Genomic DNA, 27,317 nt, shown 5'->3' with positions numbered 1-27,317 from the left:
GAGGCTTATTTTAAAATCGCCCAGCGGTTTTTCAGGCCTCAATGGGTTAAGCACAAAAAACAGCTCTGTGATATGCACCTTTTGGAAACACAAACTAATACCCCTCCTCTCCTTCTGATTGTAGGCAGTTTCTGTGGAGTTTCCGATTGCCAGGTGAAGCCCAGAAGATCGACCGTATGATGGAGGCATTTGCCTCGCGGTACTGCCAGTGCAACCCGGGAGTGTTCCAGTCGACAGGTCAGACACAAAGCAGGCTGCTGCCGTGGAAACCGCTGATCCCCTTTGGTCAGAAGTCGCCCACAGGCCTGTCAGATGAGCTCTAGAGCCCCTTCACCGACCTCTCCCATCATCGAATGGATTTTAAACTGAATGTTATTTAACTATATTATTAATACTATATTAATAACATAAAAGTGGATATCGATACAGTATTTTGTATTTATTACATCAGTATACAAATACAGAGTCGAGGTCAGTTTTGTCAAGTTTGCATTCATACTACTACTGTTTTGATATTTCAGCTATTTATCCATTACTTTTAGCTAACCATTTATCCATTACATATAGATAGATAGATTATCATTTAGCTAAATATTATAACTGTTTAATCCATTACTATTTATTATTTTTATCAATTACTCTTGGCTGACTATTTTGACTATTACTTTTCGCTAGCCATTTATTATCCATTACCTCTAAATAGATAATTTATCTTTTTTTTAAATAACTTACAACAATTGAATCCATTACTTTAAGCTATTCAACTATTACTTTTAGCAAACTATTATTTTTAGCAAGCCATTTAATCCATTACCGTTATCTGATACTTTTAGCAAACTATTTTAACCATTTAATGCAATTAAATAGTAAACCATTACCGTTGATTTACTATTCATTTTTAGCTATTACTTTTGGCTAACTATTACTTTTAGCGAGCCATTTCATATCCGTTACATATAGATAGATCATTTATATTTTTTAGCTAACTATTACAACAATTTAATACATTACTTTTAGCTTACTATGTCTTTTAGCTAGCTGTTTAATCTATTGCCTTTGTTACTTTAAGCTCACAATTTTAACCATTCCAATAAGCAAACTGACTGACTTTTTAAGCAAATTGTAACTTATTCTTTCTCTAATGAACTGAGCTAATCATTCCACATATTAGAAACTGTCTTGGGGATACACAAGAGCAAAGTGAAATCCAGTACGTTGGGCAAAGTCAATGCGATGATGAGCAGTTTAGCGTAACGTGCTGACAGAAATACTGCCTGAGGGTGTATTGAGTGATGGCCTGTTTTTAATGCATTTTAATCATTAAGCCACAAGAGTTACTGTAACTAAAGCTCAATGGGGATTAACCAGATTACAGTAACTGCAAATCACAGCTCACTGCAGCAGATGAGTAAACAAGCAGTTACAAACAAGGGACATCTATTATTCAGGGAGACTCAACCTGTCTGAGTGATACTAGGTCTTGTGATAAACAAAGCCCCCAACTACAACAGTCGTTAAATAATTAAAGAAGTTATAGAGCTAGTGATTGTGTACAAGGTGGAGGAGAAGACTAAGTTTCGGCAAATGCCTGCTCATGTATCAAATGCTATAAAATGTTTAAAAAAATTTAAAAGTAGGGCAAAGCCACACACAAGGCTTTTTTGGACTTTTTATAGATGTAGGGGTGTTCTACGGACAGCAACAATGTGACAATCTGTGCATAAGCAGACATGTATGCGACAGTCGGGACTGCAGGGCAGAATAGCAGCTACTGCACACTGAGCCCATAAAAACAAAATGATCAGGGATCTTTAATCACCAGTGGAACAACCCGTGTCTCTCGGTGCTTCATCATGCTCATCAATTTTTTGATTACACTGACATTCCTCTCGCCGCTCGCACCACCTCTTGCCCCGTATTATACGCTGTGTGCAAAGCTCCTCTATTTTTTATAGAGAATGTGTGTGAGCGGGCAGACAATAGGCAGTGCGGGACAGCCAGCTACAAAGTGTGTCAGTGAGAGGAGACAGACAGAGGGGAATGAATGATTCATTTACAGGCAGCCAGTGGCCCGTGTGTGTCTGAACATTAACTCGCAGTAGAAAGACTAAAGCTCCACCTCCCCCCTACACTTACAACTCGCTCACACGCACACAGACAAATCATGTATCAATAAATATGCAGTACAAATTCTTTCTTTTCCCAAGTTTAAAAGTGATGCACTAGAAAAATACATTTTTTTCTTTCTGAATTTTTCACTTCAAATCAATTGCTTTTTGTAGAAGAATTAGGGCTCACTTCCCAATCCTCTTAACAATCTTTAGTCATGGAAAAAATTATTAGACCACCCTTGTTTTCTTCAATTTCTTGTTCATTTTAATGCCTGGTACAACGAAAGGTACATTTGTTTGGATCACAACAAAAATAGCCCATAAGAGTTTACCTTTAGTTGTACCAGGCATAAAAATGAACAAGAAACTGAAGAAAACAATGGCCTAATATTTTTTTTCCATAACTGTATAATAGCAATCTAAAAAATGGAAATAAACACAGAATGTCACCATATGCTGATGATATCCTGTTATATACTTAAACCTGAAAATGTTTCACCATTTTGCTAAAAACTTGACTGGAATGATCTGTTATGTAATTTGATCGATTTGATTTCTTCCTCTCGCTCTCAGATACCTGCTATGTGCTGTCATTTGCTATCATCATGCTAAACACCAGCCTACATAACCCCAACGTCAGAGACAAGCCCCCGGTGGAACGCTTCATCTCCATGAATAGAGGCATCAACGAAGGTGGAGATCTGCCAGAGGAGCTTCTCAGGGTGAGGATTTGTCTATAATGTGACGGCTGCGTCACATCTGAGCCATACAAAGGTGGTATTTCTCTTACTGTTCACCTTTGTGATTAATAGTTCCTCTCCCCTGTCTGCAGAATCTTTACGACAGCATCAAAAACGAGCCCTTCAAAATCCCAGAGGATGATGGCAACGATCTGACGCACACATTCTTCAACCCCGACAGAGAAGGCTGGCTCTTAAAGCTCGGTATGTGCAACCAGAGTCACAAAAGTAACCTTGATTATGTTGATTTATTCGTTCAGCGGAGCCACAACATCAGATTGATGAGCAGTGTCCTTTATTTCCCCGGTGATAAGTGTTGTTTGTTTGTATGTATGTTGTTTATGATGAGCTTTGAGGCAGTCATGGTGGAGGTAGACAACTCTTGGGCAACAATGTCTGAAATAGCTGATTGTGTAACTTAGAATTTGTCAGTTTAAGCAGAATTAAGCCTGTTTGTCCCTGTATGCTACTTTTTTTTACTTACAGGAGATGTTGCATAGTACACTGACAGCTGTCGTGCTCTTTTTAATTGTCTTTATTACTTATTTTTGCTGGGGATTCAGCCTGACATGTTGGCCAGCTGCTTAACACGTCTTTGCTTTAGCACCGTTCATACCAGGTTTCCACAAAAAGTGCCGTAACAAGCTCTGCCATCATTTCGCCTTAGGACATTCATACTGATTCCGCTATGGCATAATATTGGCGTCCATTCACAATGCAATCCGGCATTGCTGTATGAAGTGGGGGGAAATGGTAGTGCCGTGTAACAGAGCAGTGGCAGTATGTGTACAATAAGAGATGGCAGCAGCGAGTGCATTCAAAACAATAATTGTTGAAGAACTGCCAGTTGTGCTGTTTCTCGCTGTAGAGATTCTACAGACTTAAGCAAAGTTGTTCTGCATTTTGCAGAACATGATTCGATTACAGTGGGCCTCAGGTGAGAGGTGTGTTTCTAATGATACAGTCCACTTATTTTCTCATTACCACAGTGTTGGTTGCACAAATAACGTACATCACATATTTTCTGTCGGAATGCCTCGAAGATGTAAATATTGCGGCTTGAAGCGTCAGTCTGAAAGGGGCTATTGACTTTGTATGTAATTGCGCCACAAGAAAATCGTGAAGAGTTGACCTGGTGTGAACACACCTTAAGTGTAGCCTCACAGAGCATTCATACCACACTGAAACATTGAGTGTATGTAGAATTTTGGCGTCTACTAGTTAATTTTCCCAGTATAAACATGTTACATACTCAGACCAAAACTGGCTATTTAGCTAGCTAATAAAGTCGTTCATCTTAACAGAGCTGACTTTACTCAACAAACAGGTGTTAAACAAGTCAATAAATTGTGACTTGTAATGTTCATTATTGAAACAGATTTTAGTTAGGTCATGATTTCTGCTCATGCTGCTTCATTTTGCCTTAAAACTGTCCACCTTCATGATGGTGCTAGTTACGGAAGCTAGGATATCTGTGACGCAAAGTGTCTTTTCTTTCCTTGTCCTTCATCTCGTGACCTCTCCTCTGTGTTTTGTCTCTCCTCTTCTTCCTCTGGTCTCACCTGAAGCATGCTCCTTTTTGTGGTTATTAGCATGGTGATTTCTGTGCTTGTTCTATCTTTCAAAGTCCTTCTGTGTTTTTTGTTCCTCGCTCCCTTTCTCTAACCTTTCACCCTTTCGCCTTTTGTTCTGTTCTCTCATTCTGTTCTGTGATGGCTGTTCCTTCTTAACTCTCTGTATTAGGAGGTAGGTAACGCTCCTTCCTCCGTCCTCCCGGTTCATCATAGAGTGCCCTCACGCTGGCATTGGCTGCCATTAATCTCCTTAGCACACGAGGCCCCTTGAACATGCTATCCACCTCATTTAATTGGCTTTTTGTATCAGACCTGTTATTAGGAAAATAAAAACAGCATTGTGAGGTGATGGGTTATCTATTTCAAAGACAAGGCGAGCTGGAGGTCAGTGATTCTGCATGGGGATTGGCTGCATTCCTCTCGTGGCTCTGGAGGAGGCTGGATGACGCAGAGGGCTCGTCTCAAATGGTTTATCCCAAGAAGCTTTAGCATAAACTGATAGATAACTGTTGACCTCATCAATTCGCAGTGCTACTCACCACATCCCCTAAGTTAACCATCCTCTTTTTTCAAATGTAGTCTCATATGTTAAAGCCGTAAGCAAATAATTAGTTGAAAGAAATCCACAATAACTCAAGTTATTTGAACCCCATTTTTGGTGCCAATTTTGGTGTTGTAAAGAGGGTAAAATAATGCTCCAAAATTTTGGCGAGGAAAAAGCCTTGTGGCCATTTTCTCAAGATATTTGCATAAAAAAAGTGTTCTTTGGGTACCCACAGGTCTCCCCTTTGAAATTAAATGTCTATGCTAAGCTAACCAAGCTGCTGGCTGCAAAGTTAGCTTCATAAATACTGTACAGACATAAAAGTGCTATCAATCTTTTCGGCTATCTATCGCAAGAAAGTGAAAAAGCGTATTATTTAAAATGTCAAAAAAGCTGAGGAGTCAATTTTGAAAAAAATTCAGATGAGAACCCTTAAAACATTAGCAAGTCAACCAAATAACTAAATCACATTCTTGTGTATCTATGTTCTCTTTATACTCCAGCTCAATATTCACTTGCTATGACTCATTAAGGAGACCTTTTCAAGGGCTTTATGTTCACACCATGTTTTTCCAAAGGTCAGATGTTCAATGTATGTTTTCTTGAGTCAATGTATTGAAATCACCCTTTTACAGTTTATAGCTAGTTATACTCTTTGAAACCACTCATATTTTGGGGCAATACTCCTTTTGAAGTTATGCAATTTAAACTAACAAGCTAGCCTCTTCTAATGGTATTAACGAGACATAGGACCCTGGGAACTTATGGATGACCCTCAAATGACATTGGATCCTTGCCTCATTTTCCAAGTAACGCTTATGTGCATCTCTCAGACATGAATGACGCGTGATTCCTTGTAAATTCCCTGAAACAAACAGCCAGGGGTCTGCTGAACAGTTCTCCTCATGCTCTACATGCCATCAAAGACAGCCCTGCGCGTCATGCAGTTCCTGCGGAGCTATCTGCCAGAATGCACATGCTCAGCTTTAATGAATGGGCTGCTTCAGTCTGCGCTGTGCGAATGCATACCTGCCTACTGCTGCGTGGCTGTTATGCAGTGAGATAAAGGAGACTCTTGCCTATTGTCACTCCGCTGCCTCTGTTCCTGTCCCTCAGTACCCCACATGGCTGCTTCTCCTCTTCTTCCTGTACAAACTCCCCCTCTCTTTCTCATTTGCTCTGTATGCTACCAGCTGCACTTGCCACATCATTTTAGAGCCAATTTTTCCCTATTAGTGAATTCCACGCTAATTTTAGCTCCATCAGAGGAGTCCCTGCTTAATGAGAGAAGATCTTTTTTTTTAAGTTTGTATGAAGCACTCTGCTGGCCTGTCAGGTTGTTTAATATAACATATTGCTGCACTGCTATGAGGCTGTAAAGCTCCATAAGATCCCTCATTACACTACATTATTAACCAGGACTGAGCCTGCTGCTATGCCTGAATCCATCATCATCCAGCATGTCATAAAATACAGTTATGTAGAAATATTTTGGAAGGCCTACTTTCTGCAGAGAGGTCACAAAACAGCAACTCTGTGGGTCATCTGATAAAATTGCCAGTGTTCAGTCAGGCTTGCATTCTGGGACAGAATAAAGAGACAAAGATGGATGCAAACACTTTCTTCTGTCCTCTATATTCATTGAAGTGAAGTGGAGGTGAGAGATGTGGTATCAAAGCATTAAAACTGGATCTCTCTGACTGGCTTGTCTCAGCCACAGACTGTATTTAAAAAATGGACATAGCCTCCTGGTCTGAAAACTGAAACCAATGCGTACCAAGTGTCGCAGTGCATTCTTTATAATGACCAGCAGGGGGGGCGACTTAACTGGCTGCAAGAAGAAATCCATTTGTATAGAAGTCTATGAGAAAATGACCCTACTTCTCACTTGATATAAACCTCAGAAACATTTTCCTAATGAGTTCATGGTCTTAATTGCTAGTTTTAAGTCTTCTTTAATACAGCATGATGTTCATTTTGAGAGATGTAGCAAAACATATCAATGGTACTGTGTAGATCTAAATAGCCATGAACTTGTTTTGGTTTAATATCAAAGTTACCTTAGCTTTGATTCAGCAGAGATTTTTACCCTCTCATCTAAATACACATTTCTGGCTCCAAACCAAGACGGCCAAAATGCCAAACTTACATGGCTTCAAAACAGTTGTCAACAAACCAATGGGTGACATCATGGTGGCTACGTCCACTGCTTTTGTACAGTATGTAGTCTCAGCAATGTTCAGTATACAAACTGACAAACATACCGTCCACAGGAATCAATATTTAGCCTACAGTAGTAGATAAATGACCACCCAGTGTGCAGTATTGCTACTGCTGACTCAACCAACGAATCAGCTTTTGAGTAAATTACACTCATGGGAAACTCCCTGACACTTGTTCACATTTATGTGACTCCCTTTTGGAGTGTCCATAAACAAACAAGTGAGTAATAAATCTGCATTAAAAACATACAAACACGGGAGGTCCTGCAGCTGAAATCCATGATAAATGTCAGGTTTTGAGGATGAAATTAAACTTACAGCTACACGGGATAAACGGCTCTCCAGACTGCCATATGGTTGACTGCAGCGGAACAAAACTTACATTTTGTATATAGCCACAACAGTGGACTATATTTTAAATCCTCATTACTTTTTTATGAGTCAAATGCAGCGGATGCATCTGAAAGTAAACATTGTTCATAAATAATATACTATAGATGTTGGATTTTAGTCTAGCTCGCAGTATAGAGTGAAAATCTGGGTCAAGTGAACATTACATATTGATTACATCAGTAATGGCTGCTTTGTCAGCAAACATGTTATTATGGTGCACAGACTGTACATTGACATCAGACACATTATGTTTTTTGGATTACATAGGTGAATTGCATCACTGATGGTGTAATTAACAGAAAATCCAATAATCCCCATAAATCTACTTTTATCTGATGATGGCGGCAGATGGAGAGATTGGGTCTTTATATTATTCCCGTGTAATTGTATCGTAAAAAAAAACTGTTTGACTTCTTGTACTGACACAAAATCTAAATTGAAACCCTCTCTACGACAATCATTACATTGTTCTACCTGTTTTTTTATTCTTAAAATATTAGCGGAGGCCTTCCTGAAGTCCAGCTCATAAAATCCATCACTCTCACTGGTCACACAAGTTGAGTGCACTCACATATCCATGTCTGGGGTTTCTCCTGGAAGCTAACACTGTGTTGAACAGTTTTCACAAGCCCTGCAGAGCCCCCAGGCACCCATCTCTTGAGACTGGGAGGGGGGGTGCTGGAGGGGGTATCCAGCCTCTGATTGAGCCTAATAATGCAGAGAGCCGATGATCAGAACCAGATGCGGCACGTGGAGCGGAGGTCTCCTGCAGGTTAGCGTCCACATGCACAAACACTGTCACCTCTTTAGTTTCAACTCAAATGTTATGTGTTTCTCTGTGCAGGCGGCAGGGTGAAGACGTGGAAGAGACGGTGGTTCATTCTGACGGACAACTGCCTCTATTACTTTGAATACACAACAGTAAGTAGACGGATAATTGTGTTCTTATGTGTCAGGAAGAAGGGTTCTCCTGGTGTTTACCAGATTGCTTATTACACAAGTATGCATCTCTTTTTTTAGTGAGAGGTAGATGAGAAAATAGACAACCAGGAGTTGGTTAACTTAGCTTAGCACAAGGACTGGAAGCAAGAGGAAACAGCTAGCCTTTCTGTCAACAAGGATTAAGAAATATACCACCACTTCCAAAGTTCACCAAGTGACATGTTATTTTTGTTTGTGTAATCTATCTTCGCTGGCCTATTTCTTGGCTGAGAGCGAAACTTCCTGGAGAATCCACTGATTGCCTGAACAAGTCACAGTGACGACAAAACTGAAAAACTTACTGTGCCAGTGTGCCTGGCCTTTTCCAGTACATAACCTCCCTTAAAGGAGACAGTTCATCCCAAAATCTAAAATACGTAGATTGTTTTGGTGTGAGTTGCTGAGTGTTGGAGATATCAGCTGTAGAGACGTCTGCCTTCTCTCAAATATAATGGAACTAGGTTTCACACAATACATTTGAAAAACTCAACAGCAAAGTCTCTTACCAGAAATCGTGACCCAGTTGATGAAGATAATCCGCAGACCTTGGCTTGAGCAGCTTCATGTAGGAACTATTTTCTCTCTACCGAACTACATCCGCCAACCAAATCACCACACAGAAGAAATAAAATGCAAGAAATAAAATATCAGTTTTTATCAAAACTATTCCTTTAAGAACCTTTGTAAATATTTTTTGTCATTTAATAATATTAGTATGGTGTGTAATATTGGAGTGTGAAGCTGCCAGTGTCTAAGTGAATACTGTATAGAGCGATAAAGTCCAATAGGATTGTAAGTAATTTAAAAGCCCCCCACCCCCATGCACACAGAGTTAAAGAGCGAGGTCTTTGCCTTCAGCTCTGCTCTTTAACAGATGCAGCCCCTTTGACCTAAATGAACCTCACTCCAGCAATTAACATGAGGCATCATGGGAAACATCTGCAAAGTCTACGGCACACATCTGGCACCGCTAAGCTGCAAGCCAAGTGCCTCCACCAACCCACTGCCTGTCACCCTATGCTCACCCCAGCATCCTTGTTTCTGAGAACACCCCCGCTCAAACACGCACACACAGGCACGCACCAATCCCTCAGCACACACACAGCAGCGGGGGGGCACACACGTGCAGCCAGATGTGAGCAGCCGTCTCAGGGTTTCCTCCCAGCTTTCCTCCCCCTGCTGTGCCCCCTCATTATTAGAAAGATGACAGGCAGGACACGAGGCTTTTCCTCAAGGTCCCCCCTCACATCTGGCCCCGCAGACACAAAAGCAGTCGCCAGAGGATGGAAGATGGAGGATGTAGGGAGTGTAGGGTTATGTGTCCCTCGGGTGCTGTCCTCTACGTGACCAGGATGAATAAAAACTTCAAGTGGGCTTTTATCACCTTATTTTTTTTTTTTTTTTACTTTTAAGGCTCAATATACAATGTAAAGATAATAGTTTAAATACTTAGCTTTGCTGCGGTTGAAATTCAAGTTGATGCATGTAGCTGCTGCCAGATTTATAAGATCCTTGCTGGGAAAATAGTCGTCCTCCACCAGCCACATGTGGAGAAAACAGTGGAGGATGCATGAGTTAAATATTGGTTCACTTATATGCATTTACATTCCTGCCTTGTCATTCCTGCAGCACTCTATACTCTTGTTTAGCAGGTATAATGTTTACCATGTTCAACATCTTAGTTTAGAGTGTTAACGTACTAACATTTGCTAGTTAGCACCAGACAGTTAAGTTTTACAGGTATTTGGCCATAAACCAAACCTAATGGTGATGCTAGTAGAAAAGTCAGGGGATCCCCAAAGTTATTAAATTAAAAATATGGGCTGTAGTTGATTTGTATTTGCAGTTGATTCCATGTCTAGATGAAGTTAAAGACCGATAGAGAAATTATTTCCAAAACTTTTGTTCTTTTCCATACAAGGAAAGAAGCACAAAAAGAATAGTGTGATTAAGTGGTTATCTATCATCTTAACTACAACGATATTCATTTATGGTCACTGTGAAGCAACATTCAGTCTCTTCCTTAAGAGTGTGATGTTACCTGTGTTGGATCCTTGCTTCATTAAGTGTCATTAAGTGTCATGTTGATGCTGATGTAGTCTTTCTTTGTGTTTCCAGGATAAAGAGCCTCGTGGGATTATTCCTCTGGAGAACCTCAGCATCAGAGAGGTGGACGAGCCCAGGAAACCTGTAAGAAAAACCTCAGACCAGGGTTATTATAGTAAACGAAGATAAGCAGTAAAAAATATATTAAGTAACTGGAACTGTTATAAATTACAAAGAAATTAACACAAATTATTTATTTTTAGCTTTAATGTATTACTTCTAAAAAAAAAAGGAGACAGTATAAATTTCTGTCAACATTTCTGTCAAACTCCAGAAACTGAACAGACTAGCCGTTCCAGAAGGTGGCGCTGTGACGCAATTGCTTACATCAGACATAAAATTAGCATGAAGATTTGCCATTCTTGGAATTCTCCAACTACATATTTTGTATGCATATGTAGCAACATACTTCTGTCGAAAACAAACCAAAACTGCTCTAAAATTAAAAACTAATGTTTAAAAAATAAAACTAAGCCTGTCCGATTAACTAACAAATGAACACTGAAAAATAAGATTACATCAAATAATCAAAACCAAATAAGATAAAAAATGAATTAAATTCTTAACTATTATAACATTGCTCCAGACAGACGTCTTCACCCTCTGAATCTGTCTTCATCTCTTTTGTTTTAAAAAGTCTTTATTGTGAAGCATTATTCACTGAAGTATCTGAACGGGGTGATTTAAAAAAAAAAAAAAAACATATATCAAAACATACTTCAAGATAAATAAGGTGTCAGAAAGACAAAATCATCTGATTGAGCAAATAAAAAATAACTTATTAAATAAAGATAATAATGTCAAACAACAGAATGAAGAAAAAATAAAATAAAAAAGTAAATAAAAACGTATAAATAATATATCCTCATAAAAATACCATCACCTATAGTAATTGCAAATTTGACAAAAAATAAATACTCAACCCTAAATGCCACCGAATTCATAAAGTGATCATAAACATTGTAAAAAAACAAACAAACAACAACTTTGCTAACCATGTACCACTTGATGTTTCCGCAGAACTGCTTTGAGCTCTACAACCCAAACCACAAAGGTCAGGTGATCAAGGCCTGCAAGACCGAGGCAGACGGCCGCGTCGTCGAGGGCAACCACGTGGTGTACAGGATATCGGCCCCCACGCCGGAGGAGAAGGAGGAGTGGATCAAATCCATCAAGTAAGAGACGCTGTGTTGGTGCGGATCCATTTACACTGAGAGGGCACTTAGCCAACGCCGCGCTGCTCCCATGTGGGACTTTCTCATGTCTGACCTTGACTGTGAGAAACCAGCGCACACACACACACACACACACACACACACACACACACACACACACACGCTGGTGACTAAATGTGACTCTGTTTCTCACACTTCCACACAGATAACACTCAGAGGTGATTTCTGCTCTGCTGGATAAGCTCACTTCCCTTTGATTAGAGCTCAGCCAGCACAGAAACACACACATACACACACACAGGCTCGGTCCCTGTGCCTTGCTGTGCTCTTAGAAGAGTTTTGGCAGCCCTTACTACTGATTTGTCATTTCCAAATACTGCCTTGTTAACCAGGAAGGAGAGTGTCATCCACTCAGCTGCAGTTTCACTGGCAAATATGATCAATATCACAGCAGAAATCTTATTACACCATACTTCCATGCTTTAATGGTATTAAAAAAACACTTAGCATTGCCATATGTGTATCCATTAAATGACAGTGATGGGTTTTTGGCTATGATACTGGAATGGTGAGGCTGCTTCATGTACAGTTAAAGTGATTGGAAGGAGGAGAGCGTTGATCATTTTTCTGCATTTGGGAGATTTAATCAGTTGACCTTCACATGACACGCTGTCTATATTACACATTTCACTATCTTGAAGCAGCTTTTAGTGCAAGAGTTCAACGAGTGTTTTTCCTCCAGTAGTCTCTTCCGGTTAGAGCAATAAAGATCACAGATTGGACTCAGCAGGACAGAGCTGTGCTGCCTCAGACACCCTCACTTGACTCAGCTGCTGGGCGGCAGACAGTCCTGTGGTCAGCAGTTTCACACACACACAGTATATCCACACTGTCCCACCTGACTCATCTGCATGGCTGGAAACTGCTCTTGTGGTAGCACAGATACACACACACACATATAAGACTGGTCATCTCAGCATGTTGTGCTGCTGGGAAGGCTGCAGGTTACTCAGCGTTATTCCCATCATCAGTGCGTTTCACTGGAGACACTTTAGGGCGTGACGCTTTGTTTTTCTTATAGGGAGCTAAAATAGAATAAATACTAGAGTAATTGAACATAGTGGAAATGTTATGAATAAAGAGCAAGACTTTTTCCTCAGGAGATGGTGGAGACCAAAACAGAGCTAAAAGAAGATAAGAGTTATTGAACATAGTGGAACAACTATCAGCAGAAGAGCAAGACCTTTTCTTCAGGAATTCGAAACAGAACTAAAAGGAAAATGAATACTTACTTTTGCATTCATCAAATGATCAAGAACACAACTCCAAACTAATGACAATGGCCCTCATTCACCTATAGCTTCTTAATATTTTTACTTAAATTTGTTCTTTAAGAAGTTTATGTCAGATTCATGAAAGTGTTCTTATGAGGAAATGAGATCCGTCGTTATAGGTTGAAAGTGTGTCAGTTGAACCTAATTAGTATAAGTAAACACCCATCTTATCCCAATAAAAAGGCATGAAACTGAGGTTTCAGGTGCAATTTTTGGACATGTATACAGATTCTGAATATGCATCTCAGACAGTGTTTTTACTGAAGTTGGGGACAATTGGGTAGAGATGTCTATGCTGCCGCTAAAAAAGGACCACATTTCTGACCAGAAGGAGATACACACCTACTTTTAAAAATGATGAAAGACTTAGATATCAGCAGGTTTTTGAATATGCACAAAGACTGCAATACCTACCATTTCCAAAATGGTGGTTGAAAGAATGAAAGAGGAAGGCTGTGTTTGTATCATCAGGTGGGAAAGAAAATCCTCGTAGAATACAACTTAACTAGGCATGTAAACAGCTTTGTATGAATATTCTTTTTTGGAAAAAGGGCAGGAAACAGAATATTTTGTTAATTTAAATGTTGCCAGTGTTGCTTCTCGTCTCTCGAATTGTTGCACTTCCCTACATACATTTTAGTTGAAGGTTTCTCCTCCGGGACCGCTTTAATTTGACTAGTTTTTGTTGTGCCACTGGGTACATTTTGTTGTTTGGTGTGTTTCTTTGCTGCGGATAGCATGAATAGTGAGGTGTTAAGCTATTTATAGCACAGCGAGGGGAGTGTGATTGAAGAGCAGGTTTCAGAGGCGTAAAAAAATCACTGTAAATGTCAGCTTTTGGTGTTGATCACTCAGAATCAAAGCAGACAGGTTTCTTTCTAGATCCAGCAGACAGCAGTGGGTATGATGCACTGACTGATACACACAAGACAGATTAAGGTCAAGATGGTTAGTAGACTGGGACGTAACTGGACCTCTGGAATGTTCTAAATACCGCCAACGGATCACACGTAGCAGATTTTGTCTTCTCTCCGTAATAACAGATTTGACTGGTAATAAAAATACACCTTGGGAAACAGTTGATCAGTGACTTCTTCTCCTCTTCCCACAGAGCGAGCATCAGCAGGGATCCTTTCTACGACATGCTTGCCACCAGGAAGCGGAGGATAGCCAATAAGAAATGATGACCGTCCACCTGCAACTGCACCTGCACCGCCACCGTGTCTGTGACCAGCAGAGTCCTCCTGTGTGTTTGTCTGTGTGTGTTATGTCATTGGGTGGGGGGCTTACGAAGGCCTCCTGGTTGTTCTTTCAGGGCTTGAGGACGTGCGGCAGACACAGATGGGACACGTTTATTTCCATCTGAAGATTGGCTGCACGTCAGCTCTTGGTCGAATGTGAAGGTTATATTTCATCCTGAACACTGCGGTGGCATTTGGATGAGACTCTACGGAGAGAAGGAGACTGTGTGCAAAATGTTTACCAAGCTGGATGACAAAAAATGGACAAAAGACTGGAATCAGGGGAAGTCTGTGACGAGATCGCCCTCTGCTGGACACTTAAAGAATTACAACTAAGGGAGGGTTTGAAACCTAAACATCCATCCTCCTCATATGGCTCCTTTCATCCAGAACTGCTGGGTTGCTGTCTGCCAACAAAATGCCAGTCCACATTTTATTATCTTCACCTCAAATGTTCTTTGACAACTGCCAACAACAATGTTCTGTGGTATCCTGTAACTACAGAAAGCCTCAAGCTTATAAATCAGCTGGTCTGATTTTTAGCCCTCAAGTGACTATCTGTATATGCAAAAACACTTGATTTATTTTAGAAGTTAGGCTAACATACTTCATTTGCAGTATGCACCATTATTTCCTCTTTGTAGGCAGGTTGGAGAGTCCACATATATTGAGTGTAATGAACCTTTTAAGTGGCCACAGTTTTAAAAAGCTATATACATCCTGTTAATTCTGTAAATGGTCATTTTATGTATTGAAGATCCACCTCTGTTCATTTCTTTTGTATTTATTTTCTTAATTTGTTTAACAAAAGAGGCAGCCCCCGATTTACATTATGCATGTATAGAATATATTGTACATACCGTTTTTTTTCCCCTTTCTTTGTTGTGTTTATGTAGCATGTAAATCATAACGGCCGTAGCCTATACCCGTTCACCTTTTTTTTTTTAGTTTAACAGTTTACAATAGTGGAAGAGGGACTTTGTGCAGCTCTGTGCAGAGCAGTGAAACCTCCTCATACTGTTATTACTGAAGAGCAGATAATACATGATGTTATATGAAGGAAAAACTCACTATGATGAGTTGGACAAGAGAGTATAGGACATAGGCGGGTTCAGAACACCCTGGAAAAAAGGTGAAACAAATGAGATACTGGAATTTTTCCAATCATGTGAATGCTGACTGGAATCTGAGGGCTGATTTTCCCAAACAGAGATCAAGACAACTTGCAGTCTGATGTTTCATTAGTAGTTGGAGCTTTATGAAATTTATATGTGGGTTGATCTTAGTTTGGGAGAACAGCTCCTGAATACTTTGAATAAAGTTACATGCTGATCAAAAAAGATTGTGTGCATGAATTCAGTGGAAAGTATGGAAGCCCATTTCTGCCAGTAAAAGAAAAACTTTTGATGAAAAGAAAGAGATTCCTAGAAATTACTTCATATCTCAATTAATTAGTATCGAAACGAGTAACTTTAGAAATGTCTCAACTTTCTCAAGATACCAACTCATTGATAAACTTCACAATTTTGTGAAAGTTTCATTATTTTGAGATATTATTTCGAGGTGCTAAGTCATTATTCTGAGATCACAACTTCTTTCATTAAAGTTTCTCATTAATATGACTTGCAGTATCTCCCCCCCCCCCATCACATTGGCGTGAATGGGCTTCCATAAAGACAGGATTAATTTGCTAAACGTACCAGATCTTTGGTTATATTCATTATGAAAAAAGTGTTGTGAATAAAATATAGTCAGCTGAGCAAACTTGCCATTAAGTAGAAATGTGTGTGTATCTAACTAAAGGTGAATACAGAAGAGTGCCATCAGTTCCATCCACACGTAATGTATCTACATCATAATTTAACTGGATTGGAAAGTTTGTTCAACAAAAGGCTCAAATACAATCAGTCTATTCCTAGTATATAATACAAATGCAGACAGCTTTTCTCAAAAGCCCCTGGCAACTTGTCAATCATCTCAATCAACATTCTCCCATTCATTTCAATGCAGCTTGTAAACAAAGTCAAAGACCAAGAACAAATTACAATTTCTGACATTAACAAATGTATTTTAAGGCTTTTACCTTATACAATGTATAAATTCTGACATGCTAAACTAAACGGGTATAACAGCAGTTTTTCAACTTCTGTCTAAATTGAAAAAAAAAAAAGAAAAATCAAAAAGAAAAGCAAACTATACTCATTCCCAACTTTTGTCCAGAGAACATGGTCAAAATGAACTTGAATTTTTCTAAAAACAAAGCAAAAACAAAACATCTACTGATAACCCTGATGCAGGATTTTTACGTATAAAAATAACTGATAGTACAGTTCAAAATTAAATTCACAGTATTATTTATGACGCTAGAAGACACAAACTGTATTTTTCATTAAAAAGCAAACACAAATGGTCCACAGCCATGATAACAAATTTTTGATGCTTTTTTTTTTGTACGTTTCAAAAGAAAAAGAATGTGAAAGAGGAGAGAGGCAAGATTCAGAGAAAAAAAACCTCCATCTGTGAAAAAGTTTTAAAAATTACAGAGTGAATCTTAGGCTTCAGAGCAAAAAAAATGGAAACAAAATTTTTAAAAAAAGATGGGAAATGTCCTCAAGTCTGTCCAGGGTTAATGTGTGGAGGTATCAGTCAGCGAAACCTTGTTCCCACCGATGCACTCATCCGTCTCATTCATACATGTCTCCCTCCGTTAGTTTGTCCGCTCCCAGTGGGATCAAAGAAAAAAAAAAAAACTCAAAAACATTGCGGCTCTGTAGATATGGTGACATCTTATCTTAAACTTGCAGCCAACGTGATGCCTTACAGTTCTTCTCCTCTGCAACACGTTTCCCTTTTAGTTTCATTCTTACTTGAAGCAGGTGGATATCCGCAATGAACAAGTTTTCAAGTCCTGAGTTCCACTGAGCAGCAGTTGAGATGTTTAAGCTCCAGGCTTTGTTTGTGTTATTACAAGTATATATTAATATTTTTCATCATAAATGTCCAACAAGGTGACAGTTTTGTTTTTTCGTATTAATAGTTAGGAGAATTACGGCAAAGAAATCATTGCCTTAAAAAAAGACATTTAAAACACTTCTGTTGTGGTAAAAATACAATATATTCCCGATGAAGAAGCACCACGTCAAAAATGTTGATGTCATTCCTCTGCTGTTGTTAAAATGGGGTTGATGTGTCTAGAAGAGAAAGAAGAGGCCTTCATACAATCTGTTTGCAGATCTAAAATATTTGCACATATAATAGGAGTTGCTCCTGTTTATTAGCACTGGCTGTACTAGAGCATACTGTGATAATCATTAAAAGGGCGCCCACTCACAGAGTCGGTGTTTCAAGCCACTGGAGAATCCGTGGGAGTCGCCGTTTGTTTGGCTGTAACCGTTTCCTGCAAAACAGCATCAACTTTTTAAATTGACAAGCTCCACAGCAGCAATTCTTTCAGCATTGTGGCTATTTTAGAGGATGACTGAATGTGATGAATCTGTATTACCTTTGTATCCGTTGAGATGGTGGTGAGCTGAACCGTTTGTGGGAGAGGTGTGGTTGGAGGGGAGTAGTTGGTGACTGCTGCCATCAGCGTCGTCTGTGCGCCGGCGTTTTTCTGGCGAAAAACCATTGTCGTGTTTAGTGTCCTTGATGTCACAGTATTGCCGCTTGCGGCTCTCCCTCTCCTCGCTGCTTCTGTTCTTGTGGCTCTGAGCTGCTCCCGGGCTGTCCTGCTGCCTCCTCTTTTTCTTCTTCTTCTTTTTTGTTTCAGTGGCTCTGTCTGAATCCACTTCGGAGCTTCTAGGAAAATACAGGAAATACACTGTTGTTGACCCGCGCAAGTAGGCAGAGGTGGAGAAGATTTAAAAATACATACTGGGGGAATCACCAAATTCTGCTTTTGATTTTACTGATAGAAATGTAATGCTTATTTTGTTGTTGTTTCAGAAACCTCTACTGAGGAGCTAGGCTTTGTCTAGAGCTAAAGAGAAATAATGTAGGGCTACAAGAGTATTTTCTTTATAAAATACCAAGAAATAGTTATAAAATGCCCATCACAACTTTACAGAGCCCAAATTGTTCTTTCAAACATCTTGTTTTATCATCTAAACGTCCAAAACCCCAAACAAACAAACAAAAGAAAAGCTGCAAATTCTAATTTGAAAAAAAATGCTCTAACAATTTATTATCATAACAACTCTAGATTATTTTTCTGTCAATTGAATAATCGTATCAGCCCTGAAATAATCAGAATTAAATTTTGTAATTGAGTTTAGAGTTGGCAAAGACAGCATCACTCACCCGCTGTCACGATGTCGGTCTTTATCCTTTGACTTCTTCTTTTTCTTGCTCTTTTTGTGTTTTTTAGAGCGACGGGCCTCCGAGCTGTCATCCCTCTCCTTGCTCAGATGATCAACAGTCCTTTTGTGATTCTGATCCTCTCTATTAGGAGCGGACTCAAACGTGGAGAGGCGAGCCCGAGGGGGCGAGCCCTTCAACTTTGTACAGGTTTCTGGCTCTGTGGCAGATGAGGAAGTGTCCTCTTTTGATAAATAATGGTCCCTCTCCCTGCCGTTGCTCTTGTCCCTCATCCCCCGGGATTCTCGACTCTCTTGCTGCCACTTCCCGTGGCTATGAGACTCCTCGCGGTAAGGATAACCGTGTCCCCTCCGCTCACGGTCCCAGTCGTCCCTGGACCGGTGGTGGTGATAGTAGTGGTAATGGTTAGAGCACCGGTCACGATCACGCTCCCTGGGATGGTAGCTTGCCCGATCCCAGCGACGATCAGACTCCCAGTCCCTGTAGGAACGATCGCGAGCAGGCAAACGATCCCTGTATGAGCGATGATAGTAGTTGGGATCTCGGGAATCTCGCCTGTACCGATGCCGATCACCATCACTTTCTCGATCCCGACTCCTGTCCCTGTAATGTCTCTCTCTGTCTCTGCTCCAGTCAGAGTGCAGTCTGTCTCTCTCCCTATTTCGGGAAGTTTGTCCTTCATTGTCTCTAGAACTGGGCTTGGACTGTTGTTGCTCCTTAGCATCTGTGCGTCCTTCAGTCCCTGCTGATGGACCACTGCTCTGTTGGAGATCCTTTGCTTCATCCCCACCTCTGCTAACCTTCTGTGGAGCCTCAGAGGTCCCGTTGGTGCTTTGGGAGCAGTCTGGCGGGGTGGATAAGGCTGTAGGGTTGCCATGTTGGGCAGAAGTGGAAGCAGATTCTCTAGATGAGACAGAATGGGTCTTTGTAGAAGTAGCTGAAGGTGGAGAGCTAAGAGCAAAGGATGCTGTATGCTGAGGCAGGGGTTCAGACACAGTTTTAGCCCTTGTGTCAGGAGTGGAGAGGTGCAGACTGTCACCGGCAGCAGGATGAATGCTCTGAGAAGAACTGGCCAGCGACGAGGCAGAATTATGTGCCTCTTTGCTGTAAAACAGCAAACAAAATATGCAAGGGTTATAATTTGCTTTGTATTATACCTTTGCAGCGCAATGTTTGTGTGAAAAATAATGCAAATCTCAATGTAACCAAGAGGATTTTGAAACTAATTTAACCATTGCATCTCAGTTTAAAAAGTTGTTCTGCTCAAATAGTGAGAATTTTTTTTTTTTTTCCAACTTCAGAGTTGAAGCTTTTAACAAACCCCAGCCCTGTTCATAACTGCCAAATATTCATTAATTTTATAAATATTAACCCAGTTAATTTACACATCACCACAGTTTATATGAAAAACACAAAAACACTATTTTCTGTGTAAGCTACTAAATGCAAGGGATTTTTTTTTATATTAGCAACAACACTGAATTGCCTTATTGCATACGGTGATCCATACAGCAACAATAACTAGTGGAAACCAGGAAAAAAGCGTGCATTAATACAAAAACTGAAAACATGGCTCAATCTGGAGGAAAATAATAAAACCTTGTCTGATATAATAGAATACATGATTTTTATGCTGTAATGGCAGTGTGATCAAAAATTGTGCTTTCAGTAGGGACATATTTGTCCATAAAGGTCTGAGTGTCTGTATTTTGGCTACACCCAATGCATTAACACAGCCAAGATGATTGAAAAAATATAAAGCCACAAATAACCAGTGATGCGCAAGTTCTGAATCATTTAACTAGCTAATCAAACAAGATTTTAGCTGCTTAGTATTTGGTTGACAGGGCAATAACTTTCCAGCTCAGTGCTTATCTTACCTTGTTTGATGATGGTCACTGTCTAGTCCATTAACAGCAACAGTAGCCATAGAGGATGAACTGCTGAGATTACTGCCAGAGATCTGAGGAGCAAAAACACAATTAGATTAATTATTTTTCCATTTAGACACAAAACTACTTTTATTAAGTTAAATCTATGATAAAGAAATAGTGAAAACACAAAGCGTAACATTTACTTGATCAGGGGTGTTGTGTCCATTCACTTTGTGGTGTCCATTATGGTGCCCATTTTGACTGGATTTAGACACACCATTGGTTGGTCCATTTAATCCGTTACCATTGTGGTGCACAGCTGAATCACCGTTGGTGTCTTGAGGAGAATTATCAAAGCTCTCTCTATTTCTGTTGTTTCCATTAAAGTGAGACTTGGCCAAACGGCCGTTATCCAGACCGCCACAGTTCTCCTGGTCCGATTCCTCTGAAGACTCTTGGCCGTACGGCACCAAAAATGAAGCTCCGTTTCCTCCCGTGTGGGGATCCCCGTTACTGCAAGACGTGCCGTTAACGTGGTTAAGCTGACGTGGAACAAAGCGAACGTCTGAGGTAGACTGTGAGGAGGATAAAGAGCTGGAGGAGGAGGAGGAGGAGCTGGAGCTGCTGCTGCTGCTGCTAGTGCTGCTGCTGCTGCTGCTGCTGGCAGAGGACGGCTGGCTGTAAGAGGACGAGGAGGAGGATGGGCGGTTCTGTTTGCCTTGTCCAATGAAAAATGAAAGCTTCTGTCGCTTGTCGTGGTCTGGGATCATTGTGGGCCGGCTGATTGAGTGGGACATAGAAGAAGAGGAAGAGGCTAATCCATGACTTGGTTTCCCCACAACACTGCTGCTGGTGCTGGGCTTGGAGTTGTTGGGATAGTCCCTCAGAGATCCATTCCCATTAACATGAAGAGTGCGCTGAGGAGGAAACAAAAAGGACACACAGACATGTTTTGAGTGTCGAGGCTATAAAAATGGATGAGATTAAAATAGGTTTGTTCACTGGTATTTAGATGTCAGCAAGTCTGCAGTACCTTGGTCATGTGTGGTGGCAGCTGGGGGCCGATGAAGCCAATGTTGTTGTGGTGGACGGTGGTGTTGATGCGTGGTATCACCACCGGTCGTGGAGAAGACTGTCCAGGGATGCCTGGATTATGGCTCATGTGACTGTAGTCCCCCGTTTTCTTCATATCACTGGACCTAGTGACAATAATAAAATGAGTCAGAGGGTTCAAATTACAGATGTTGAGTCTCTTTAATTTGTATTTCTAATTTCTATTAAAATCATGGTTTACTCACTTGATGTAGAAAAGAACATAGGCCTGCTGGTTGAGAACAGACCTGATGTCGCTGACAGACACAGAGGAATCGTTCATCTGGTACCACTGCCCATTACTTGCCTGAGAATCACAACAAAAGAGTTGCCAGGTTTCAACATATTTGTGAATGTATTGTGAAAGGTAAGAATAGAAGAAGTAGATCTGTGCTGTGCACGTGCTGCCTTTGTCAAAGCTGAAAGCAGGAATAAAGTTTGTCATTCGGATTTGGGAGTCATAACCTCCATGTCACTGTTTTACAATCCACACTATAGTGTACGGTCCGAATATGTGACTACTATATGAATGTGAATATTCGAAAGTTCACAAACATCGACCTCATTTATTAAAAAAAAAAAAAAAAAAAAAAAAAAGGGTACTTCGTTGCAAAGTTGCATTTGTGTTCTGTGGTAGAGTCAGGCACTCATGACATACACAATAGTTTGGAAAAATAGGCCAATTTATGACAGCCCAAAAAAAAGTCCCAATATGTAAAGGCCTTAAGACCTGAACAAACATTTTCAAGATCTCAGCATGTTACAAGCAAGACTTTGTTGTAGGAACTCTACATTAAGGTGTTATGGTGAGTTGCTAAAGGACTGCTGGAAAGACAAATGAGAGCATGTGTACTTGGCAACAGCAGCACTCAGAGATTAGAACAGTGGTCCACAGCAGTGCCAGTACCTTAATATAGCAGAAGTAGTGTCCAGCATGACAGCTGAATCCAGAGTGGACCAGCACGGCATACAGCCCGTAGACCTGGGGCTCCCCTTGAGACTGGGACATGGAGGGCCGCAGGTCCAGGTACTCTGGATATTTCACATCCTGGTGACCAAAAAACAGCAGATTAATATCAAATTAAACATTCATAATATATCATGATTCACTATGTAATAGTCCACAAATGTTATGGTACCTTTGTGATTTTGCCTCCACTAAAGTTGGCAAAACGTTTGAGTGAGAGTGTGAGCACATTAGAGCTACGGTGGATGGTAAATCTCTTTGAGGCTGTGACCATTTTTTTGCACCTGAGGAAAATAAATATTCAGTTAGATAGCTGGCAAATAAATTAATATAAAAGAACAAAAAAACCAACAACTTGTGTCTCTTCTGTCATCTCTTTTAAAATACTTCTGTCTGTAAAACAACTCACTTTGTGCATTTGTAGGCGTTTTCTCCATCCAGCTGTTCTGGCTTGACAAACTGCTCCAGAGCCTTGGAGACACTGGGGGCTGTCTGCATGGAGAGAAAAGTAGATTTTGGTACAATTCTTAAGATTTCTATAAAATTTTGCAGTTAAACAGAGGAATATCGAACCCACAAGTGGCAGAGAATTTTCTATTTACCTTAATTTCCAGAGTTATATCCAGAAAAGGGTCAAATGTATCGGAGACTGCTTTGCAGTTTAAACATTTAACTGAAAAAGAAATTTCAATGTGTATTTATTAGTCTAGCAGAGCTGTAAAAACAACAACAAAGTACCTCATGTAGAAGAAATAAATCAAGAAAAACGAAATCAACGTACCTCTCGACCTTAGGTACCCGCCAAAAACTTGATGGATGAAAGTGGTTGCCTGCGTTTGCCTGTCCAATCTGTCACAAAGATAAATATGAGGATGAAGAAACAATTGACTGGTTGCCCTATTAATCCAACAAACAAAAAACTAATTCTGGCTTTACTGGGACAAATAAAATTGTCACTTTCCAGTAATTTGCACTGGCACAGTCACAATGTATTGTAGCCGAAAGAGCAGCAGTGAGAACAAGAGGAATTAGAGCAAGAGTAATTAGTTGAGAGGCCACCTGTTACTACAGAATAGAGTCAATGTGATACTTGAGGTTCCAAAAATCACTTTCAGTCCCTATAAAACATGCGTGTCAGCTTTGTGTGTGTACCTGGCAATGGCTCTACACCGATTTCATGTTACAAAAATCAATAATTCAATGAATCTGCATATACAGTAGCTTTTATGCAAGATTTGGACCAGAAGGCATATGCATAATGTTCAATGGATAAGCACAATATAGAATACTTCCATATCAAATTTGTGACCAATATTGATATTAAATTAAATCATCCTAAGCTGAGCATCGTTTTAGAATTGTTAGAAACTTACTTGGTTCCAGGTAAGCAGGACTTTTGCATAGCATCCACTGTGTACCGCAGGAACTCATGGGCATCCTCCTGACTTCCATAGCGGAAGTGTTTAGCAATCCCTGTGAGTGGAAAAAACATAAAATAGTACAATATGTAAGAAGTTGACAACTCATATCACACTTACACATATATGTTAAATAGTAATTCTTTTAACAGCACACTACAACTCCCTCTAAAACATTTCCCTCCAAAACTAAAAGGGGTAAACAGCCACACAGCGCCTCCTGTCATTCATTTCAGGTAAACATTTTGTAAAAGGGTTAAACTTCAGTATTTTAGCTCTACAGAAACCACTTACTTTTGAGTTCATTGAGCACACCAATGGGCTTAATGACATTCCCAGAGTTTGCAAAAACCTGAATGATGTGGTTTTGCATGGTACACATCATACAGAACCCCGGCTCGTGACCTGCAGCAGGGACAGATGAACAAAACATTGATGAGTAAGACATGAAACAGAAAAGAAAGCAGTGCAGATACAATAGATACAATTGCAATGTGATGATTACTGCATGACCGTACAATAGAACTTCCGTGGTGCTAAGGAGCACCATGAAACACAACTAACATACACGTTTTGGAGTGCTCCCGTGTCAGCAAGTAGTTGGCAAACGGAGGGGTGTAGGTGAGACACTGCAGGGCTGAGTTGAGGAAGCAGGTGTTCCCCATGTTCTGCAGGCCTGCACCAATGCGGTGAACCTGGGTCCACTTTAGGTTGAGCCGCTCTGGAGGGAAGAGGACCTTCTGTGGCGAGTCAATGCCATCACCACTGCTTATCACTGTACACACAGAGCCAACATTATTACTAAAATCAGAGTCAAAGCATTGACAAGGTTCAGGAAAATAAGCATCTGTGTATGTGTTTATCCTACATTGTCTATAAAAATGCATAATGGTACATACTAAAGAAACCTTCAGGACTGTACAGTCAAGGATATCAGTCTAAAGAGTTATATAATGTGATCCTGACATCTGAGTAAGACTGTAAAACCGGCTGCAAAATAAAAGAAAACAGAGTTTCTCTTTTGTTTCTGTTAAACAAGTCTGGCTGCTGCTCTTTATATCAAAACACCAATAGCGTCACAAGCTCAAGAGATTGATCATGCTCTCACTTCAAACTGGGCTTGGTTATGTAACTGCATGAATGAAAGTAGATCGGAAGCAGCAACACAACACCCACAAAACCAGTTGTGTCACACTCTCATACAGGACCAGTAGCATTGCGTTTAGCTTTATTTATGCATCTTATTTATGTGCGTGTCAATCACCATTTTAAATATAGGTGTAACAATATTGATAAATCAGTATTAGCCTATAAATTATGTCGAATTGTACTGCTTGACGACATAGGTCCAGAAACTATTCCATGTACCTACTGAGTGAGGGATAAATGGGGAATAAGATGTATAGTTTCCTCTCAGCTTTCAAGGCACAGTTATTAAAAACACATCTGATAAAAACCATTGCTGCTACCTTGCTCCTTGGGCCGGTCCACAGGGGAGGGTGTACTATTGTATACTGCAGCTCCAGGTGTTGGGCCCAGGCAACCTCCTGCAGCCTTCAGCCTCGGAGAGTCGCTGGGCATGGTGGGACCCATTGCCCAGCTGCTGGAACAGCTGCCATCCATCCCCACGTCTCCACTGGTAAAGGGAGATCGATTACACCCGACTGACTCGTGGTCAGACTTTTCTGAAGATCTGTCAACTATGGTCATTGTTCATTGCTGTATGAGGGAGACAAATAGCAAAGTTTATAACTTTGACTTCTAGAGAATACACAATAACTCAAACATTGTGTGTTTTCAATTTGCTGTTGCTTTATATCTAGACACCTGTGTGTGTGGTACGTCATAAGGACAAGAGATATATAGCCAAATATTGAGTGATAACATTTTCCTAACTTCTTGAACTTGAATTCAGGCTGCATGTTATTTTAGCTAGCACTGAGGTCTCCTTGTTTATGACAATGCGAGAGACCACAATGGCTTAATGTTAGAGAAAACTCATCACACTTATTAATTAATAAAAGCTAATACAATTATAGCAGGCACTGTTATTGGATTAAAAGATGGACAAAAGTCCGTCTCGACTTGTATCTACAAACAAACATAACTTAGCTATTCGTGATAGCAACTCACGGGCACTTTGCAAGGTTTCCGTTAAAAAGAAAACATCAGTAAACACTGGCGAGGCACTATCTTCTTTTTCTTCTCATTCGTTTTGAATGCGTTCAAATCGACCAACCTCTGCTAAAGTCAGCTAGTGGACGTTACTAGTTCAAAACCCTCCAGAGGAAATGTCCTGGTCGGAAGCACGTTTACAACAACAGCTGTTCCCTCCCACCTGCTCCGGCAGACTGGCTCACGTTGGCTAACAGACGGCTGCTAGGCCTTTAACACGCAGCGCCACTAAACCTCACGAAAACACGATTTAAAGCTTGGTTAACCCTTGTAGGAGACGGAGACCAGATTAAAAGCTCACCTTTCTCGCCGGAGACGGGAACAGAACGAGTGATAAGCGGCGAGCGGTTCCAACACCATGGAAACGGAGAACGTAACACAGTTCCAGAACGGTCCGCTAACGTTACGTGCGGCGGCGCTCGTGCGGCAATATTGATGCTAACGCTGCTAGCTAGCTCGGCACGATGGACGCTGACTGACATGGCAGAGAGTAACGTAGCCGCCGTCTAGATACGTAAAAGAGCAGTTTTCTGCTTCCACTTCGAACTAAATTTGATTTACAATGCGGGTGCCCCGGTAACGGGACGTCTATCTAGCCGAGAAAGGAGGGGCTCGACACCGGCGGCTGTGTGTGCTCACTGCGCTGCTCTCTCCGACATGACAGAGAACCGGTGTAAGGCTACTACAACACATCCCAGCGGCTCGGGCCTACCAAAATACGACGGTAGCACAGTTAAAGTGTCACTTAATCGTAAAATCAACAGCACACTCACCTGGAATCTGTTATGAATACGTTAATAGCGGTTGTAAATCCATTCCTTATTTCCAGCGGGTGTCCGGCGGTGAACAATGACGTAGCTAATTGCCCCACGGGTACATCCGGGTACCTGCGATGAAACGACGTCTCTGATTGGTCCATTCGGCCGTTTCTCTGAGAGGAACGTGTTTCGGGACCTTTGTGTACATAATGTACAACCAGCATTACGTGCTTTATACCAAATAGATAGATACTTTAAGTGGTTCCAGCGTAATTACTTGACAATAGGAAAACCA

At 40.6% G+C, this 27,317-nt stretch overlaps 2 protein-coding genes across 6 annotated transcripts in view; one reads left to right on the top strand and one right to left on the bottom strand.

Moving 5' to 3' along the window:
- LOC131959206 (cytohesin-3) overlaps positions 1-15,538 on the top strand; it is a 35,732-nt gene extending 20,194 nt beyond the window's left edge. For both annotated transcript variants that reach the window (XM_059324323.1, XM_059324324.1), the window contains exons 7-13: positions 125-237; positions 2,685-2,833; positions 2,944-3,055; positions 8,429-8,505; positions 10,684-10,755; positions 11,692-11,846; positions 14,292-15,538. In XM_059324323.1, coding sequence (XP_059180306.1) covers positions 125-237; positions 2,685-2,833; positions 2,944-3,055; positions 8,429-8,505; positions 10,684-10,755; positions 11,692-11,846; positions 14,292-14,364 — 751 coding nt within the window. In that variant the 3' untranslated portion in view covers positions 14,365-15,538. The remainder of the gene's footprint in view (positions 1-124; positions 238-2,684; positions 2,834-2,943; positions 3,056-8,428; positions 8,506-10,683; positions 10,756-11,691; positions 11,847-14,291) is intronic.
- A 723-nt stretch (positions 15,539-16,261) lies between these two features.
- Positions 16,262-27,182, bottom strand: usp42 (ubiquitin specific peptidase 42). 4 transcript variants are annotated; one of them, XM_059324322.1, is made up of 18 exons: positions 27,038-27,182; positions 25,559-25,808; positions 24,658-24,864; positions 24,384-24,494; positions 24,045-24,144; positions 23,453-23,520; positions 23,274-23,344; positions 23,081-23,163; positions 22,844-22,955; positions 22,612-22,752; positions 21,911-22,011; positions 21,646-21,811; positions 20,816-21,529; positions 20,619-20,701; positions 18,721-19,842; positions 17,924-18,216; positions 17,753-17,818; positions 16,262-17,612 (listed from the first exon to the last, which is right to left on the bottom strand). In XM_059324322.1, the coding sequence occupies exons 2-18, from the start codon at positions 25,797-25,799 to the stop codon at positions 17,593-17,595; spliced, it is 3,699 nt and encodes a 1,232-aa protein (XP_059180305.1). In that variant the 5' UTR covers positions 25,800-25,808; positions 27,038-27,182; the 3' UTR covers positions 16,262-17,592. The 4 variants fall into 4 exon arrangements, with proteins under 4 accessions (XP_059180305.1, XP_059180302.1, XP_059180303.1 ...); XM_059324319.1 differs by having other exon boundaries at positions 17,924-18,219; positions 27,038-27,175; XM_059324320.1 differs by lacking the exon at positions 27,038-27,182 and adding an exon at positions 26,566-26,903 and having other exon boundaries at positions 17,924-18,219.
- Positions 27,183-27,317: the final 135 nt, after the last annotated feature.

Source organism: Centropristis striata, chromosome 21 (genome assembly GCF_030273125.1).
Source record: "Centropristis striata isolate RG_2023a ecotype Rhode Island chromosome 21, C.striata_1.0, whole genome shotgun sequence".
NCBI lineage: Eukaryota > Metazoa > Chordata > Actinopteri > Perciformes > Serranidae > Centropristis > Centropristis striata.
The sequence above is the reverse complement of the archived record's forward strand: the minus strand, read 5'-3'. Positions and strand labels throughout refer to the sequence as shown.